This window comes from Pteropus medius, unplaced genomic scaffold (assembly GCF_902729225.1).
Source record: "Pteropus medius unplaced genomic scaffold, Ma_sr-lr_union100, whole genome shotgun sequence".
Classification (NCBI taxonomy): domain Eukaryota; kingdom Metazoa; phylum Chordata; class Mammalia; order Chiroptera; family Pteropodidae; genus Pteropus; species Pteropus medius.
Genome location: NW_024349799.1, coordinates 8,338,438 through 8,353,729, shown reverse-complemented (window position 1 = coordinate 8,353,729; position 15,292 = coordinate 8,338,438). Strand labels below are relative to the sequence as shown.

Sequence of the window (15,292 nt, the reverse complement as noted above, 5' to 3'; positions counted from 1 at the left end):
TTTAGTATGCACCCCCACCCCCTTGGCCCTTGTCTGTGGAGATTAGGAGAGAAGAATGGCGTACTCTTACTCCAAGTACATAGAGCTCGTCCTTGCACCCTGAAGATGGGTTTGAGAGCCTCTGGGAGCAGCTGGGTGTTATTCCTAGAGCGTAAACCTCCTTTTCATTCCTGTCTCATTCCATCCATCTGTCCGTCCATCCATCCATCCATCCATTTCCTGAGTACCTGGTATGGGCCAGGTTTTCTACTAGGCCTTGTGAGGGACACAAAAATGAATAAAACAATATACTACAACCTGACACATGTAAGTGGATGGGGAAGGGTTGGATAGAATATGTCCAACCTGATACATGTAAGTGGATGGGGAGGGTTGGATAGAATAGGCAGTGAACAAAGGCCTTGCAGCACAGAAGAAAGGACTATGGAATGAATTTGATTGCTATGGAGAGGCTTTTATGAAGATTTACCTGTAAAATCAGGTGATAATTCTTAGTTTTACACTTGTAAAGCTTACATAATATAATGTACTTAAAAGGCACTGAAGAAATGATATCTGTTATTATTGTGGTTATTCATTGTGCAAAGGTGGCCTTTATACTGAGCATCTTTATCACTTTCTGCTCAGCTTCCCACAATCCTTATCACAGGCCTGACCCATTTTTTGCACTAGACCCTGGCCAGACTTTAGAGTCTTGATGCTGAGGATGCCACCCTGGGCTAGGCTCACCAGTGTCTCAGTCCATTGCCAATGGGTAAATGCAGTTGAAATGAATGAGAGCAGGAAGGCATGACTAGTCTTTAATTCAAGGCAGGGCAGCTCCCAAGAAGTAATTGGGGCTGAGAGTTGGGAGTGGAAGGGGGGCCTTGGCCTCTTCTCTTTAAGGTTCTGAGCTGTGCCCTTCTCCATTGTTTCTGGGTCACTCAGATCTCCTCCAGCTCCTTGATGTAGTCCTGGACCCAGTCATCACTGGGGTTGGCACAAATGGAACGGCCCTTTTTGGTGATGAACCTATAGAGCAAGAGAGAGAGAAGGACTATAACCAAGGGTCCAGCATCCAGGAAGCAAGAGCTTGTCTACCCTTCCTAAAAAATTCCTCATCTGACCTAGGCTGTTTCTCCTTCCTTTGTTAGAGGAAGCCCAGGGCCAGTCTCCTTTCTGAGACATGCTTTTCAGCCCCTCAGGGCCCAGAGTCTTACTGTCTCCATCCAGGAACTACCCTTCTGCCTTTTCTTCTCCTCCCTTGATGCCTCCCCAGACAGAGCGCCAGCTTCCTCCCAGCTCCCAGCAGTCCCCAGATAGGCCAGAAAACCCCTGGGCTTTCTCTCCCCATGTCGTATACCTAAAAGGCACCCTGGGGAGTCTCCATTGAACATCCCCCCTGCCTCCTTTTGTCCCAGGCCCCTGCTGGCTCCCTCTCCCCAATGTGGTGTGTGGGTGCCACCTACACAACTCCAGGCTTGGAGCATTGGCTGCTGGTCTCGTAATAATCTATAATCCATTGACGCAGGACTGTGTGGGTAACGTAGGTGAAGCAGCACTCCGTGGGGTGGTAAGGTCCTCCTGAGGAGAAAGCATGTGGGGAAGCTGAGATTGGGCCCCTTGTTTAAGGCGATACCACTGAGTGCTTCCGTGACCCAAGGGAGTGGAAGAGGGAGGGAAGGAGGACACAGCCCTGCAGAATTCAGAGATAGGGCTGTGGAGCAACTCAGTCTTTTCATCTCCCTTTTCATACTATTCCTCTGCTCCTCTTTTCCTCTCCTTCATCAGCAATCACCCTGTTTCTCATTCTTCGTCTCCTTCTAGAAAGATGCTGATGACTTTGGCTGATGCTGATGTCTTTGAGCTTTGGGACTGACGAGCAGCAAAGCCCAGATCTCACTGAGCATGACCATCCCTGTGCGGCAGACTTGTAGAGGTGCTCCAAATAAGAGGAATATTTTGGAAGAAATCTCAGTAGGGATTGGGACATGTGTCATTTGGGAGTACAGACCTAGCCCCACCTCCATCTTACAAAGAGGGAAGGACATCCATGCCAAGTCCTAAGGACAATGGCCAGGGAGTCAGGACACCCAGATTTTAACCCCACCTTGGTTTTGCTGGCTTCGCGCCTGTCATCCCTTTTTTCCCCTCTCAGTTTCCTCATCTCTCCATAAAGCTGTCGGCATGGATTGGTGGTTTTACACGGGGCTTCCTGGGGCTCTGGGAGCTTCAGGGACTATCTTGGAGGTACTGATGCAGTTGAGAGTGGAGGCTTGGGTATAGGACCCCGTTCAGCCTCTTTTCTGCTTTACATATTGAACCTCTGTGTAAACTTTTTCTTGAAGAAAAGGTTTCATGGTCTAAATTTAAAAAAAAAAATCACTGGATTAGCTGGTATTTCAGTTATTTTCTGATTTTGAAATTTCATGGCTCTCATAAGAGGTATAAGGAGGTGACAGCAAAGTCACACCAAGCTTGAATTGTGGATGTAGCAGGAAGGGTGTTTCAGACCAAGGGCCCTGTACAAACAAGCACATGCTGTGCTTACGGGGTGGAGTGATTGGAGATGTGCATGTTATGTGATCAACCTGGACAGAAATGTGAGTATGTATCATGATCGTCTCAGGGGTCACCAAAGGTGACTGGATGCTTGAGTGGAAAGGGAAAGATCTTGTCCTACTATCCAGCACTATTCCAGGCTACATCCTCGCTCTCTGAAGAATGGAGTAAGGGATCCCCTGGTCCTGAGACCCACTCCCACTGCATTCCTCAGAGCTGACGAACGACTTCAGAGAGGCAAATCAAACTGTCCAGATTCCCACTAACTTTAGACTGGCTTTATTTCAACAACCTTCTATGTTTCCCCTCAGTTTCTGAAAAGGAAATGAGGTAAAATTTAAGGGCAAGGAATAGTTTGGTTGTTTGTAAAGGCATTTCTTAGCTCGTTCTAAGAAATAAGCTGAAAAAAGGTGGCCTAGGTGGGACCCACTTCCCCACCCCCAGACCAAACCTAAGCAATGCTGCTGGTGTAGGGCTGACCTTGGAAGCAGGCTGGGCCCACATCCCAGGATGCAATTGACAAAATGGCTTTGAAGGGCTCCAAACACTGCTCCTCAGTCTCTCTGGGGATAACACTTTTTTACTTAACAGCAAAGAGAGCTGAATTGATGAAGTATAGAAACAGGCTGGCCTCAGTTCATGGCAGAAAGAGGGCCTGGTCCTGGGGTGAAACCAGTTTAAGAAAACACCAGAGCTCCTTCTTGAGCCCCTTCTCCCCCTATTTCCAGTAACCTTATTCCTGTTTATTTCCCCATAGGGACCAGGTTGGAAAGAAGACAAGGCATTGCACTCACGTGAGGAGGATTTACTCTTGGACCCTAGGGCAATGGTGGTGATGAGGAGGAGGAGGCAGAAGATGGCAGCCATGGAGACCTTCATCTTCCTGTGAAGAGAGGTGATGCAGGAGGAGAGTGGGCCCGGTAGGGACTTCTCAGGCTCCTGGGCTGAGGGAGTGTTGAGAAATGATCACCAAGGCAAAATATTTTTTAAAATAAGGGAACTAAGATTTCAAAGGGAAGCAGAAAGCAGTGGATGCCTCAGCAATTTCATATCCTGCACATTTGATGAGGGTGGAGTGAAGGAAGCATAGAGAGCCAAGATTTCAGGGAGGAAATTGCCTTCCATCCTTAGTGGGAATAAGTTTAACTCTTTGACATAAGCCCTTCCTTAGGCATAGACTATTAGCATGGGGGGCTTGGAGGCACTGTCTCAGACTTAGCCAAAGACCTCAAGGCTAGGATGTGTCGAGTGTCCAGTTCTACCCCTCAGAACAAGGCTGTATCAGGGCTGGAAATTCAGGATCTGTTTGTTTGGAGTTCAGAGGGGACTTGGGGTAACAGGATGAGGTCTGAAGTCCCCCACCTCAGGTCTAGGAAGTCCTCACTTGAACTCTTAAGCAGAATCTTCAGCTTCCAGTCTCATCCCCACCTTCTCACCATATACCCCAGGGTGAAGAACTCAGTTGATAATTTAACACAAACTATATAATGGTTGCTATACCCATTAGCTGTCCCAAATGCTTCATGAATATTAACCTATTTAATCTTTGTATCAGCAGTTGAGGAAACTGAGGCACAGAGAGCATAAATAACTTGCCCAGGTTTCGCCAGTTGGTAAGTAGAATTGGGGTTCATACTTGGGCAGTCTGGCTCCTGAGTCTCTGTTCTTAACCACTATGCTATGGAGAAACATGGGAGCCCCAACTAAGCTCTCTCTGGCAGGCTTGGCGTCTCTACAAAGCCTTTAGTTTTAGACCTTTCTGAGCTCAGGTAATGGATCTCTTTGGGAACTTCTGGTTTCTACCTTTCATTACAGGGAAGCTTGATGGGAACCTAGACAATGCTTAGTTCAGGGACGGCTAGTAGGTTTCATTGATTAGTGGTGGATTGAAGCTGTGTGTTGGAAAATATTCTCAGGCCATGTCCCTGAACTTCAGAAAGGAGTGCTGTAACTGACAGGTGTTTTCCGTTCTGGTGCAGCTTGCATGCTGTGTATTTGCCATCCTTAGATTAGTCTAAACCGACCATTTACCAAGGAAGAGTTGGGGCTCAGGAAGGGCCAGCAACTTGCTTATGTTCACAAAACAGAGCCACCTCTGCAGGCTCTCAGTCCAGTGCCTTTACCATACTCTTGTAGGGGGTACTTGCCCCATTCTACTTGCTGTTGTGGTTAGAAGGCTGTTTATATCTTCTGTCTGTGACTCATCAAGGCAAGGAACATCTGTTATTTATCTTTGCTCATTCACTCAAAGCCTAGTATATAGAAGGTGATTTATAAATATGTGTTTTAGAAAAAGGATGAATTAATAAATTGAACTGGTCGAAGTATGTATAATCTTACGGAAAACAGCTGAATTCTCATGCTTAGGTGTCAAGACAGTAATTTACTATAAATTAATAAATGTATTAATAAATTAATTAATCAATCAATTAATACATTTTCTGTATTTGTTATCATCAATAATAACACTATTTAAACTCCTAAAGTCAAATGATAACAATTGTCTTTAGGAACAATCTAAGGAAGCAAGTCATTTCTGGGAAGACTATGAGTTGGAAAGAAAAAATGTTTACTTTGTTTTTGTGGAGACTAGCCTACTTGCCAAATTGTTGCTGGGAGCTTTACCGGAAATTCCTTTATTTTTCAATAATCGAGGTCTTATTGACATTAGTCTGGATATGTTAATTGCGATGATAAACAATGCCTAAATCTCAGGGGATGAATTATAGTTTATCTCTTGCTCATGTTGCAGTCCAATGTAGGCCAACAGTGAGAGGAGGGTGTGTGTGTGTTGTGGAGGAATGTTTCATGTACCCCTTTAGGGACCAAGGCTTCTTCTATCTTGTAATAACACCATTTTCAACATAAGGCCTCCAGGTTTTTGCTACCAAAGGGTAGAAGCAGAAAGGGACTGGGAGTTTTTTATGGGCTGGTTCTGGAAATGGCATAAATTACTTTCACTTACACTCCATGGCCAAAGTGAAATCACCTGGCTCCAACATAATGCTAAAGGTATGGAAAACATACTCATCTGTGTGCCCAGGAGGAAAAGGGAATGGAGTTTAGTGACCACATCAGTTCTTTGCCACAATATCAAATGTCAGGTACTGGGCCAGCTTGGAGGGTGGAATTGAAGATGACCCTGGCCTCAAAGGACTCATAGCTTAAAGAGAGACTCAAAAAGGTAAATGAAAATTGCAATACAGTGAGATGAATAGAATTTAGTAGCAACATAATTAGAGATTTTAAGTGTTCTTCCATTGCCCACTGGTGAGTATGCAGTGCCTATTTAAAAAGTGTTAAAAATGTCTTTTAAAGCAACAGACATACATTGGTTTATTAAAAAATTGAATAATACAGAAAGGGGTATATGGGACATAAACTTTTCTGAGTTCTCGTTTGTCTGAGAAGTCATTACTCATTTTTTATACCTGATTGGCATTTTCGCTGGGTATAGAATTCTACGCTGAGAGTATTGAGAATATTTTGGAGGCAACTTTTATCTGGGATGACCTGGATTTTCCTCTTTCTAGAAGATTTTAGTTTTATTTATCTTTGTCTTCTTACTTTTGGGCACAAAAAGATGATCCAGGCTTATCTAATACTTTGCCACTGCTCTGGAATCAGCCATTTCTCTAATAAGTCCTGATTCCCATTAGTGGAAGAGGGTTTTGAGAAACCAAGATCTGTATGCTTAGGGTTCTCATTGTTTTGGGAATGGCATTGCGTTCAGTTCTGAGCTCTCAGTGGACAGAACTAGGAAATATATTGAAACATATATGTATAAGTATGTGTAAAGGTATATCTATTTCTATTATGTCAATTTCCAACATTTATAGCAATTTCTATATCATTGGTTTAGCTATGTGAAAAACCAAAAATTTATACCAATACATTCAATTCCAAGTCAACGCCACAGGGTTTATTTTTGTCTTCTCTCTATATATGTTTCCCTCCCTACTCTAGCAGTAAGAAACTTGGCTCCCATTAACCTCAGTATGTTTGCTTCTTTGCTCCATGCCCTGTATGTAACAAATCTTCTGGCCACCCTGACTGTATTCTCAGTCCCAGACCCACTGGCCTTAATCATGCAGGTCATGCCCTCTGGCCCAGTCCTGGTTGAGTCCTCAGTTGAAGCTGCAGCCCACACAAAGAGAAAAGAGAATGAGCTATGTTACTTTTTTAAATCTTGTTTGTGTTTCTAAATGTGAAATAGGAAAAATACGGATGTTTCCATTCACTATTTTATGCCTTGATTTCTGTGCAGCTCTAATTAGTTTTTTCTATAACTTTAAAGCACATTTTTTTCTAGCTATTTTTCACAACTTCCAAGATTTTACTTTTCAAAATTCGAATTTGGTTGTCAGGTTTATTTAATCATGTTTATACTTCTTCCTGCTGTATATTTCATTTATAGTTAAGCAGCTTTGATAAGTAAGCTTCATCATGAAAAAAATGAAGTATCAACACAAGTCAAGAATTGTCCTGTTTTGTTGTTTGTCCTTGAAAAGACAATGAAGATTCAGTTTATCAATTATTTGAATTTTTTTGGTTACTTTTATAAAAAGAAATGTATGCTTTTTATAAAAGTTGCAAGCAATGCTGAAATTACAAAGTCAAGAGTGTGAGTTCCTCTTCAAATTCCCACTTAACAATGCAGTGTCAGCATTACCTGTGAACTTGTTAGAAATGCTGATTTTTTTTTTTCCCTTTGGTTCCACCCAGTTCTGATGAATCAGAATTTCTGGGGCTAGAATCCAGCAATCTGTTTTAACAAGCCCTCCAGGTGATTCTTATGCATGCTAAAGTTTCAGAAGCCCTGATCTATACAGGCATGCCTCATTTTATTGTGATTCACTGTATTGTGCTTCACAGATGTGATTTTTTTTTTTTAAATGAATTGAAGGCAAGACTCTTTAGCATTACAATGGTCTGGAACTGAATCTGCAATATCTTCGAGATATGCCTGTGGTACAAATTCTTAAGTGGTGTGCTTTAATGTATTGGTCTCTTCAGCCTTTGGGCAGTCTGACTGGAGGTGGGAGGCCAGAGCTCTAAGCTGACTGCCCCCAGTACAAACAACCTCATCATTTTAATCCAATGTTATGTAATAATTTGAAGAGTTAGTGATGGATTAGATAGGATTTTTGCACACAGATATCATATCTTATTCTTATTCTCAGTCTTCTCTATACACCGAAATATTCTTGAAGGGCTAAAATCTTGTTTTGTTCTCATTGTTTTTCTAATGCCTACAATGTATAACATAATCACTCAATAATTATCTCTTTGAGTGACAATAAATATGTTTCAAGACTCCAGAGAAAGGGAGATAGGTGCTCTGGCTGAGATAGTGAGGTAGGTGTTTTATAGTGGCACCTGAATTGAACCTTGAAGGTAGGTTGAATTTTGCTGGGAAGAGTTGAGAACGGGGTGGTGGGGGAGGTGTTTCTGGCAGAGGCAGCACAGAAAACAAGGAAACAGAAAAGAACATACTGTTTTCGAGGAACAGCATGTAAAAGTATTTAGAGTATGTAAGTCTAATGCAGTTGACCCAGACATAACATGCCATTATCTCCTGCAAGACCTCAAAGACCTGTGATTGACAGATGCTTGGTCAGAAAGGAGAGTCTTGATTTCCATCCTTCATTTCTGTTCAGCTGCCATTGTCATGACCCAAAGTCTTGACTAGGAGACACCTGAGTCTCTGCCATTCACACTGCTCAGGTGGTTTGTGCTCTCAATTTCATTCTACTGAGCTAACAACTTGGTCAGCCAGAGAACCTAATGAAACCACACATATTCCCCTTAGGTCTAGTACATTTTTAATCTAACAAATCTTTGACATTTTTACAAGGCTCTGAAACAAAATCTCTACAGAGAAGCTAAAAGCTGCTATTGCCATCACTCAATCTTATATTCCAGAGCTCAGTGGGATGGTGTTAGCTCCAAACTTCTGAATTTGACAGAATATAGTGAAGTAATGAGCAACAGGAAAGATCATACATGGGTCAAAATATAGGCCAGAACCCTGAGCATCTGTGTTTGCCTCTTTCACCTCCCCAAATCCCATTTAAATGTCAGAATAAATATGAAAACAACAACAAAAAAATCCATAGTAGCAGCAGGGGATCAGAAAAGATGACATTAGCTGACCATAAGGTGAGAAATGTCTGTTCTATATAAAAGACATGCATCAACTTGATGGCAAAACACAGGAGGCTGAAAAAACTTATATAGGTAAAGGAGAAGATTATTGAAAAAACATTTCTCAGCAGGAGCTGGGTAACACAAAGATTAGAGTCAGAGGGTGTTAGGAGAAGAAACTTGGGTCAGGAGAACAAACTAAAACATTGCCAGTCTCCATTTCAGAACAGTCAGGTGAAAGGTTGGCCCCAGTATAAATCTATAAGCACTGTTCTCTATATAAAGAAGGATATCTGCAGTGGAAGTCTTCTGGAGGGGACAATGGGCCAGACAGAAAATTAGGCAGTATCCTGGATAACTTCTGGTCAAATATAAGAAGGTCTACCTCCTCCACCTCTTAGAAATGAAGCTCTCTGACAACCTCAGTGCAAGCCTGACCATTCATTCCTACTCCTTCTTCTTCACCTACCAGAGCCAGGGCCCCTATAATCAGCATCTGCATTTACAACTGAGGATCTAGGGGTTTCCACTTATGCTGTGAAAAAAGAATGGCATCCATAATGGAGTGAAATATACTAAGACACTCTTCCTCTTCACCGTCCGCCAGCTAGCCTGTCTACCTATTAACCTGCACTTCTTGAAATAGTGTCTCTAAGTGAGGTCCTAGGACCACCTGCATAAAAATCACCTGGAATGCTTGTTTAAATTGTATATATCTGTGCTTTACCCCTTATCCCCAACCATCTCCTGCCCATCCCTCCACTCTCGAATGATGGAGAAACTTCTAAACTGTAGTCAAGCTTTCAAAGATTAGTTATTTTAGTAGGAAGGACGGGCTATACTGTAAATTTATGTTTAATTTCTTTGGCGTTATAGTAATTTCCAGCATTGACCATTGTCTCAAGATTTTTTTCTAATAGTAATTTATTATTATAAAGGATATTTAGTTGTTGATCAGTTTTTTTCAATTGATTTCTTATGGTAAGCAAAGCACCCAAAAAGCAAGCATAGGTTTTAAACTTTTTTTAAAATAAGTTTTGTTGTTATTTAGAATTCAGTGCTTTCTTCTGAGTTTTATGAGAAAGTTGACCTGGATTTATGAATAACAAATACAAATGTATAGGTTTGGACAGATATGAATATAAAATTGATATTAACTCCAACTTTAAATATTTTTCTTGATGTTCTTTAACTTTAAAGAAGACATCTTTTATGAAGTTATATCTATTAAGAGAAAACATCCAAAACAGAAATAAGGCAACAGGATGACTGATGTCACATTGGAACATTGTTTAAAAGGTCTACCCCAGGATTCCTTACATCTTTGGGGGAAATGAGTTTTTGATTGATGTTCTATTTACTATTAATCACGACCCAGACTTTGTGAAATTACATGTTAACTTGTGAATTTTTGTCCATTGCAAGATGCAAATGATTTTTGTCCAGTAGAAAAGAATCCCAAAAGTTATAATTATATTACCTTATTGGATATTAATCTATTTTTCTCTAAGTTATTCATTTCAGAATGCCATCTCCAACTAACCATATAAATCTCTGTTCCTCAGATGATCTCTGAATCAGTTTAATGGTTCTCTCATTAATGGGTTATGTACATCTTTGACAATATTCAATCTGTATTTGAATGAGTCATATTTTTAGCTTTTAAAAAAATGAAATGATGTCTCATTTTGAAAAAAAAAAAAGAAATCCAAAGTTCAGCAATTTCTACATTTCTTTTTACTCTTAAAGTTCAAGAAAAGTTAAATTGGAAACTTTTTATTAGTGCATAGCTTTTATAACCAGAACAGAACAGTATATTTTTTTATTTTATTTTTATTTTTTAATAATTCAGGCCAAGAAAGTCCCAGGAGGTGAGGTAAGAGAGATGGAGATGGGTGGCTGGCACCTAGTATCCCTTTTCTTCAAGCAAATATTTTCGTCAGGTCTTTGGCTTCAGTCAGCTTCATTATGCATTCCTGAACTTTCCTATCACTGGGATGGGCACAGACATGACGGCGTCTCTTGGTGATAAAGCTGGGGAACAAGGGAGAAAAAGATTACACAGTGAAGAGGGTTCTGGAAATGGGGGTGGGGAGCCTCATCCTTCTGGCCTCTCAAATTCCCCGCTCAGCCCAGCTTGTTACTTCCTTTTTCTGCTGCAGGAGCTCATGGTGTCTCCACCCTGACATGCTCCCTCAGCTTCTGAGACTCCTTTAGTGACTTGTGAGAGTTCGCTTGGGCAGCCTTACTCCTGCTCTTTTTTTCCTTCCATAACCTCCCTCTTCACTGGGAACATCTTATACCTGAAGCTCCACAGGGTTCTAACAGTGACAAAAGCCTGACCCTTGACTTGGCAGGATCCAGAGGCTGGGACTTTACTGGACATCCATCCTTCAGGACCCTCTCCCAAGACATGGCCGGTGAGCTTAGCACTTACATGACACCAGGCTTGGAGCACTCGCTGCTTGTTTCAAAGAAATTTTCCATGAATATGCATCGGATTTTTTGTGCATAGGAGAAGCAGCAGTCGGGGGGATGGTGAGGTCCTGCTGCAAGAGAAAGGGCCATTTAAGGACTGAATATCTTTTGAGGACAACTAGATTCCTTCTCCCTTTCCTCCAAAGTATTAGGGCAGGTGAGAAGGTACAGGACTCAAAAGGGATGTTTTCCTCTTTTACCAGCATTTGATGGCATCTCCTTGCTTCACTCTCCTCAGGGCTGAGCTGTATGTCTGAGGGTACCCAGACAATGCCACAACAGGGCCAGGATCATTTCTCTCAGAAGAAGAAAGGTCAGATGCCTGCAGGAGGCATCAGAGAGTACCCTCTCCCCTAGGTAAGCCAATTATTAAGACTGCCAGATAGGATAGAGGTCATCTGTGGGAGAGGGACCCGTGGCCCATTCTGATCTTCCTTGGAGATAGATACTCACCACCCTCAGGACTCTCCCTCTTTCTCCACACCCTCTAACTGAGGTGGATCGAAGATACTAAGCAGATCTATACCCACCGGCTGCTTTTAAATATGTGCCAAAACTAAACATTTACATTCTTGACGTATTGAGGATTTCAACTGATGTATCTCCAGTCTGGGTTCTATTTGAGAGAAACAGACAAGGAGGGAAGAGAAATCATTGGTAGGCAGCATTGTCATCTCTACCTATCCTATTCCCCAGCCTCATCCCCTGGTCCGGGGGCAATGGCGATGGAACACTGGATAACTGCCTAGATTCTAGGCCTATCTCCAGGCCTGTTTTCTCCATTAGGGCCCTGAGATTTTTCAGGGAACTTTTTAAATTGTTTGAGACATGAAAACATTCTATTGACTTTAAATACAAAAAGCAAACTGTAAATCATGAACAAATCAATTGAATAGCTATGTCATGTGATACAGTCTACAATGCTTTTGCACATTTCTGGAATCCACAGGGCTCTGGAAACAGAAATTTTTCATTAACTGATTTGGTAGCACAAAGTCACCTAAAGTGAACTGTGGCTATTTACAGTCTTTATTCTATTAGTAGAAATATTCATGTGTGTTTGCTGTAGAAATATTACTGTTTTTGATTCCAGACTCTGCCAGGAATGTTAAGTAATGTCCAGCTATGTGTTACCTTTTTAAAAATTTTATTTTTTGAACATGTGATAAAATATACATAATATACAATTTATAATTTTAACCTTTTTATTGCCTTCAAGCTCTGACCTTATACTCTACACAGACAGTGATCTAGACCTGCTAAATACATATTTGTTAGGTAAATGAATGAAACAATAGACCTGGTAGGGACTATCAAGGACCTTAAACTCTAATCATCGGTAAGAAAAGGAGGAGTGTGATCAAAGTTATAAGAGCAGTAAAAATAAATTGCTATTGGGTTCAGCAGAAGAACAGAAAGTATGTACTTTAGACCAAGCTGGTCAAATTTTAGCCATTTTAAAATGTACAGTTCAGTAGCATTAAGTATATCCACATATTGCACAACCATCACCACAGTCTATCCATGGAACTTTTTTCATTTTTCAAAACCGAAACTCTGTACTCATTAAACAATAACTCCCCATGTCCCCCTACCCGCTTCCCACAGGCCACCACCATTTCACTTTCTGTCTCTGAATATGACTACTTTAAGTACCTCATATTAGTGGAATCGTATAGTATTTGTCCTTTTGTTACTGGCTTATCTCACTTATCAAAGGTCTTCAGTGTGCACTCATGTTGTAGCATGTGTCTGAATATCTTTCCTTATTAAGGCTAAATAATATTCCATTGTATGTACATACCCCATTTTAAAAATCCACTTATTTGTTAATAGACACACACTTGCGTTGCTTCCACTTTTTGGCTATTATGAATAATGCTGCTATTAGCGTGGGTGTACAGATAGATATCTCTTTATGTACCTGCTTTCTTTTGGGCATATATGCAGAAGTGGAATTGCTGGATCATATTGTATTACATTTTTAAGACCTGAAAAATCCTGCATTCCAAAATACATCTAGTCCCAATGTTTTGGGTAAAGGATTGTGAAACTGCATTAGGCAAATACAGCTAAACTTTTAGCTCACTTCTTAAGTAGTTACATATGAATTATTTTTAATGAGATGTGTGAACATGTCAATATCCTTGATATGATGTCTGGGGGGGGCTTGCAAAATAAAGTCTTAAATGGCCTTGTCTTTCCATAACAGCTTCCTAGCTAGCTTGTATCCTAACTCTACCACTTACTAACTGTGTGATCTTGAGAAAGTTATATAAGGTTTCTGTGTCTCGGTTTTCTCATTTGTAAAATGAGGATAATGATAATATGCAAAACTATATAAGTTGCTGATAGTATACACCAAGAGTTGTTAGGAGTAGCCAATATATTAATATCTATTAATATTTAGAATAGTGCCTACTTACACATAGGTAGCACTATATATTTATTTGTTAAATAAATAGAATGGTTAGGTGGACTTAGGTGAGTTACTTGCCCAGCTTGTCCTATTTCCTCTCCAAAATGATGGTTTTCACTAGATGGTATGTGATAGTTCTAACTTCATAGGATTCTATATTTCTTTCTGCACATTTACAATCTTACTACAATTCTTTTGATCTAGCACATAATAGTCCTCTATCAGCTAAGAGAAGGTATCAAATAATTCTGGCAATGAAAACAGGGTGAGAATTGTTTCCCCAAGTGGGGTGAGTCATCTATATACAGTTTTCTTCAGAAACCAAAGGCTGCAGAGAAAGAGATCTATATCTTACTGCTGCTGCTTTTAAACAAGCACCAAATTCACATTCATGTCTAGAATGGGAAGCATTTTCAGGAGGACAAATGTGTCTCTCTGTGTCTCCTCCCCAGACCGCAAGTTACCATCGACCTGGCCACCAGTGGGAAGGCTCACTGAACTCACCGGGGGCCCGGGGCTCATAGACTTGAGATCCATGGGTTGGGGATCCAAGGGCAGCAGCAAGGATGAGGAAGGAGAGTGCAGCTGTAGAGATCTTCATCTTTTACATGTGCAGACAGAGCTGGCCTGAGGACTCCTGGGCTCTCTGCTCCCTGACTCTCTGGGACCCTAGCTCTGCCCTTGTATTTATAAGAAAAGGAAGATCAGGAAGTCACAGGGCAGAGGTCAGAATGCTGTTTTTTGGCTATATAATCGAAAACATGTTATTTTTAAAAAAGGGAAGAAGGCTGAGGATGCAACAGGAAGTAGAAGGCAGTGATGACTTGGGCCTTTCCCAACTGCCCAATGGATACAGGCAAAAGAGTGTCAAAATTTATGGCAGAGTCCTTAGCCAAGACAGGAATTGGGAGACCCTGTGGTAGGAACTCTCGCATGCTATGTGGGTCGTGAAAGCCCTACAGGAAGAACTGTATGTTTATAACAAAGCTCTATGATTAAAACGGCCCTTCCTCTTAACTACTTCTCCTCTGTAAAAGAATTACCTTCTTCTTCTTGCACTCTCTTTGTAACCGTCAACTCTGCATGTACTGGATTGCAATCCCTTTTCCCCAAATAAATCCTTTTCGTGGAGGGAATAACTAGTTGACTTTTTGTTTATGGTTGACAAGAGTGACTATTATGTTTGACAAGAGTGACTATTATGTTTGACAAGACTGACTATTTTATTAAGGATCCTTCCTCTAGGAAATTCACTTAATCCTCTAAATCAGCGTTTTTTCTTTAGGAGTTAACCACCTTCAAGTGCACAAAAAGCCTATGATCAAATGTGACCACCAGATGGAACGCTCTAGCATGTAAACCTGGTCCTGTGATTCCTCACATAGAATCTTTTTTTTCCCTCATATAGAATCTTGATCCTTGACCCCTATCTTTGTTCCACACCCCATATCCAATCCTTTATTAAATAATGTTGGCTCTACTTTCAAAAATATATCCAGAATATTATTATTCCTCACCACCTCTACTCTCTCCGACCTGGTCCAAGCCACCCTGGTCTCTCATTGGGATTCTTGCAAAAGCCTCTAACTTGTCTCCTTATTTTGCTCTTGCCTCTCTTCAGTTCATTCTCCACATTGTAGACATAGTGATCCTGTTAAAAAGAAACCAGATCAAGTCGATCCTGTTTGAAGCCCTCTAGAATGGCTT

General features: G+C 41.1%; 2 protein-coding genes and 1 long non-coding RNA gene across 6 annotated transcripts in view; 1 reads left to right on the top strand and 2 right to left on the bottom strand.

Moving 5' to 3' along the window:
* Positions 1-783: 783 nt before the first annotated feature.
* Positions 784-3,571, bottom strand: LOC120620882 (C-C motif chemokine 14-like). The gene is made up of 3 exons (XM_039885935.1): positions 3,336-3,571; positions 1,449-1,563; positions 784-1,011 (listed from the first exon to the last, which is right to left on the bottom strand). The coding sequence occupies exons 1-3, from the start codon at positions 3,418-3,420 to the stop codon at positions 924-926; spliced, it is 288 nt and encodes a 95-aa protein (XP_039741869.1). The 5' UTR covers positions 3,421-3,571; the 3' UTR covers positions 784-923.
* A 6,934-nt stretch (positions 3,572-10,505) lies between these two features.
* Positions 10,506-14,269, bottom strand: LOC120620875 (C-C motif chemokine 3-like). 3 transcript variants are annotated; one of them, XM_039885927.1, is made up of 4 exons: positions 14,090-14,269; positions 11,735-11,782; positions 11,126-11,237; positions 10,506-10,722 (listed from the first exon to the last, which is right to left on the bottom strand). In XM_039885927.1, exons 1-4 carry the CDS (start codon positions 14,184-14,186, stop codon positions 10,611-10,613), a joined length of 369 nt encoding a protein of 122 aa, XP_039741861.1. In that variant the 5' UTR covers positions 14,187-14,269; the 3' UTR covers positions 10,506-10,610. The 3 variants fall into 3 exon arrangements, with proteins under 3 accessions (XP_039741861.1, XP_039741862.1, XP_039741863.1); XM_039885928.1 differs by lacking the exon at positions 11,735-11,782 and having other exon boundaries at positions 14,090-14,265; XM_039885929.1 differs by lacking the exon at positions 11,735-11,782 and having other exon boundaries at positions 11,126-11,234; positions 14,090-14,265.
* Positions 10,585-15,292, top strand: part of LOC120620881 (uncharacterized) — a 65,137-nt gene continuing 60,429 nt past the window's right edge. For both annotated transcript variants that reach the window (XR_005658020.1, XR_005658021.1), the window contains exon 1: positions 10,585-11,523. This is a non-coding gene — a long non-coding RNA (uncharacterized LOC120620881). The remainder of the gene's footprint in view (positions 11,524-15,292) is intronic.

Bases quoted from the DNA above. Each gene is read 5' to 3' on its own strand.
- LOC120620882 (XM_039885935.1), bottom strand. From the start codon at position 3,420: ATGAAGGTCTCCATGGCTGCCATCTTCTGCCTCCTCCTCCTCATCACC. The intron at 1,564-3,335 runs GTGAGTGCAATG...CTTTCTCCTCAG, and splicing joins CAAGAGTAAATCCTCCTCAC to GAGGACCTTACCACCCCACG. The intron at 1,012-1,448 runs GTAGGTGGCACC...CTTGCTCTATAG, and splicing joins TGCTCCAAGCCTGGAGTTGT to GTTCATCACCAAAAAGGGCC.
- LOC120620875 (XM_039885927.1), bottom strand. From the start codon at position 14,186: ATGAAGATCTCTACAGCTGCACTCTCCTTCCTCATCCTTGCTGCTGCC. The intron at 11,238-11,734 runs GTAAATGTTTAG...TTTCTCTTGCAG, and splicing joins ATCCTCAATACGTCAAGAAT to CAGGACCTCACCATCCCCCC. The intron at 10,723-11,125 runs GTAAGTGCTAAG...CTTGTTCCCCAG, and splicing joins TGCTCCAAGCCTGGTGTCAT to CTTTATCACCAAGAGACGCC.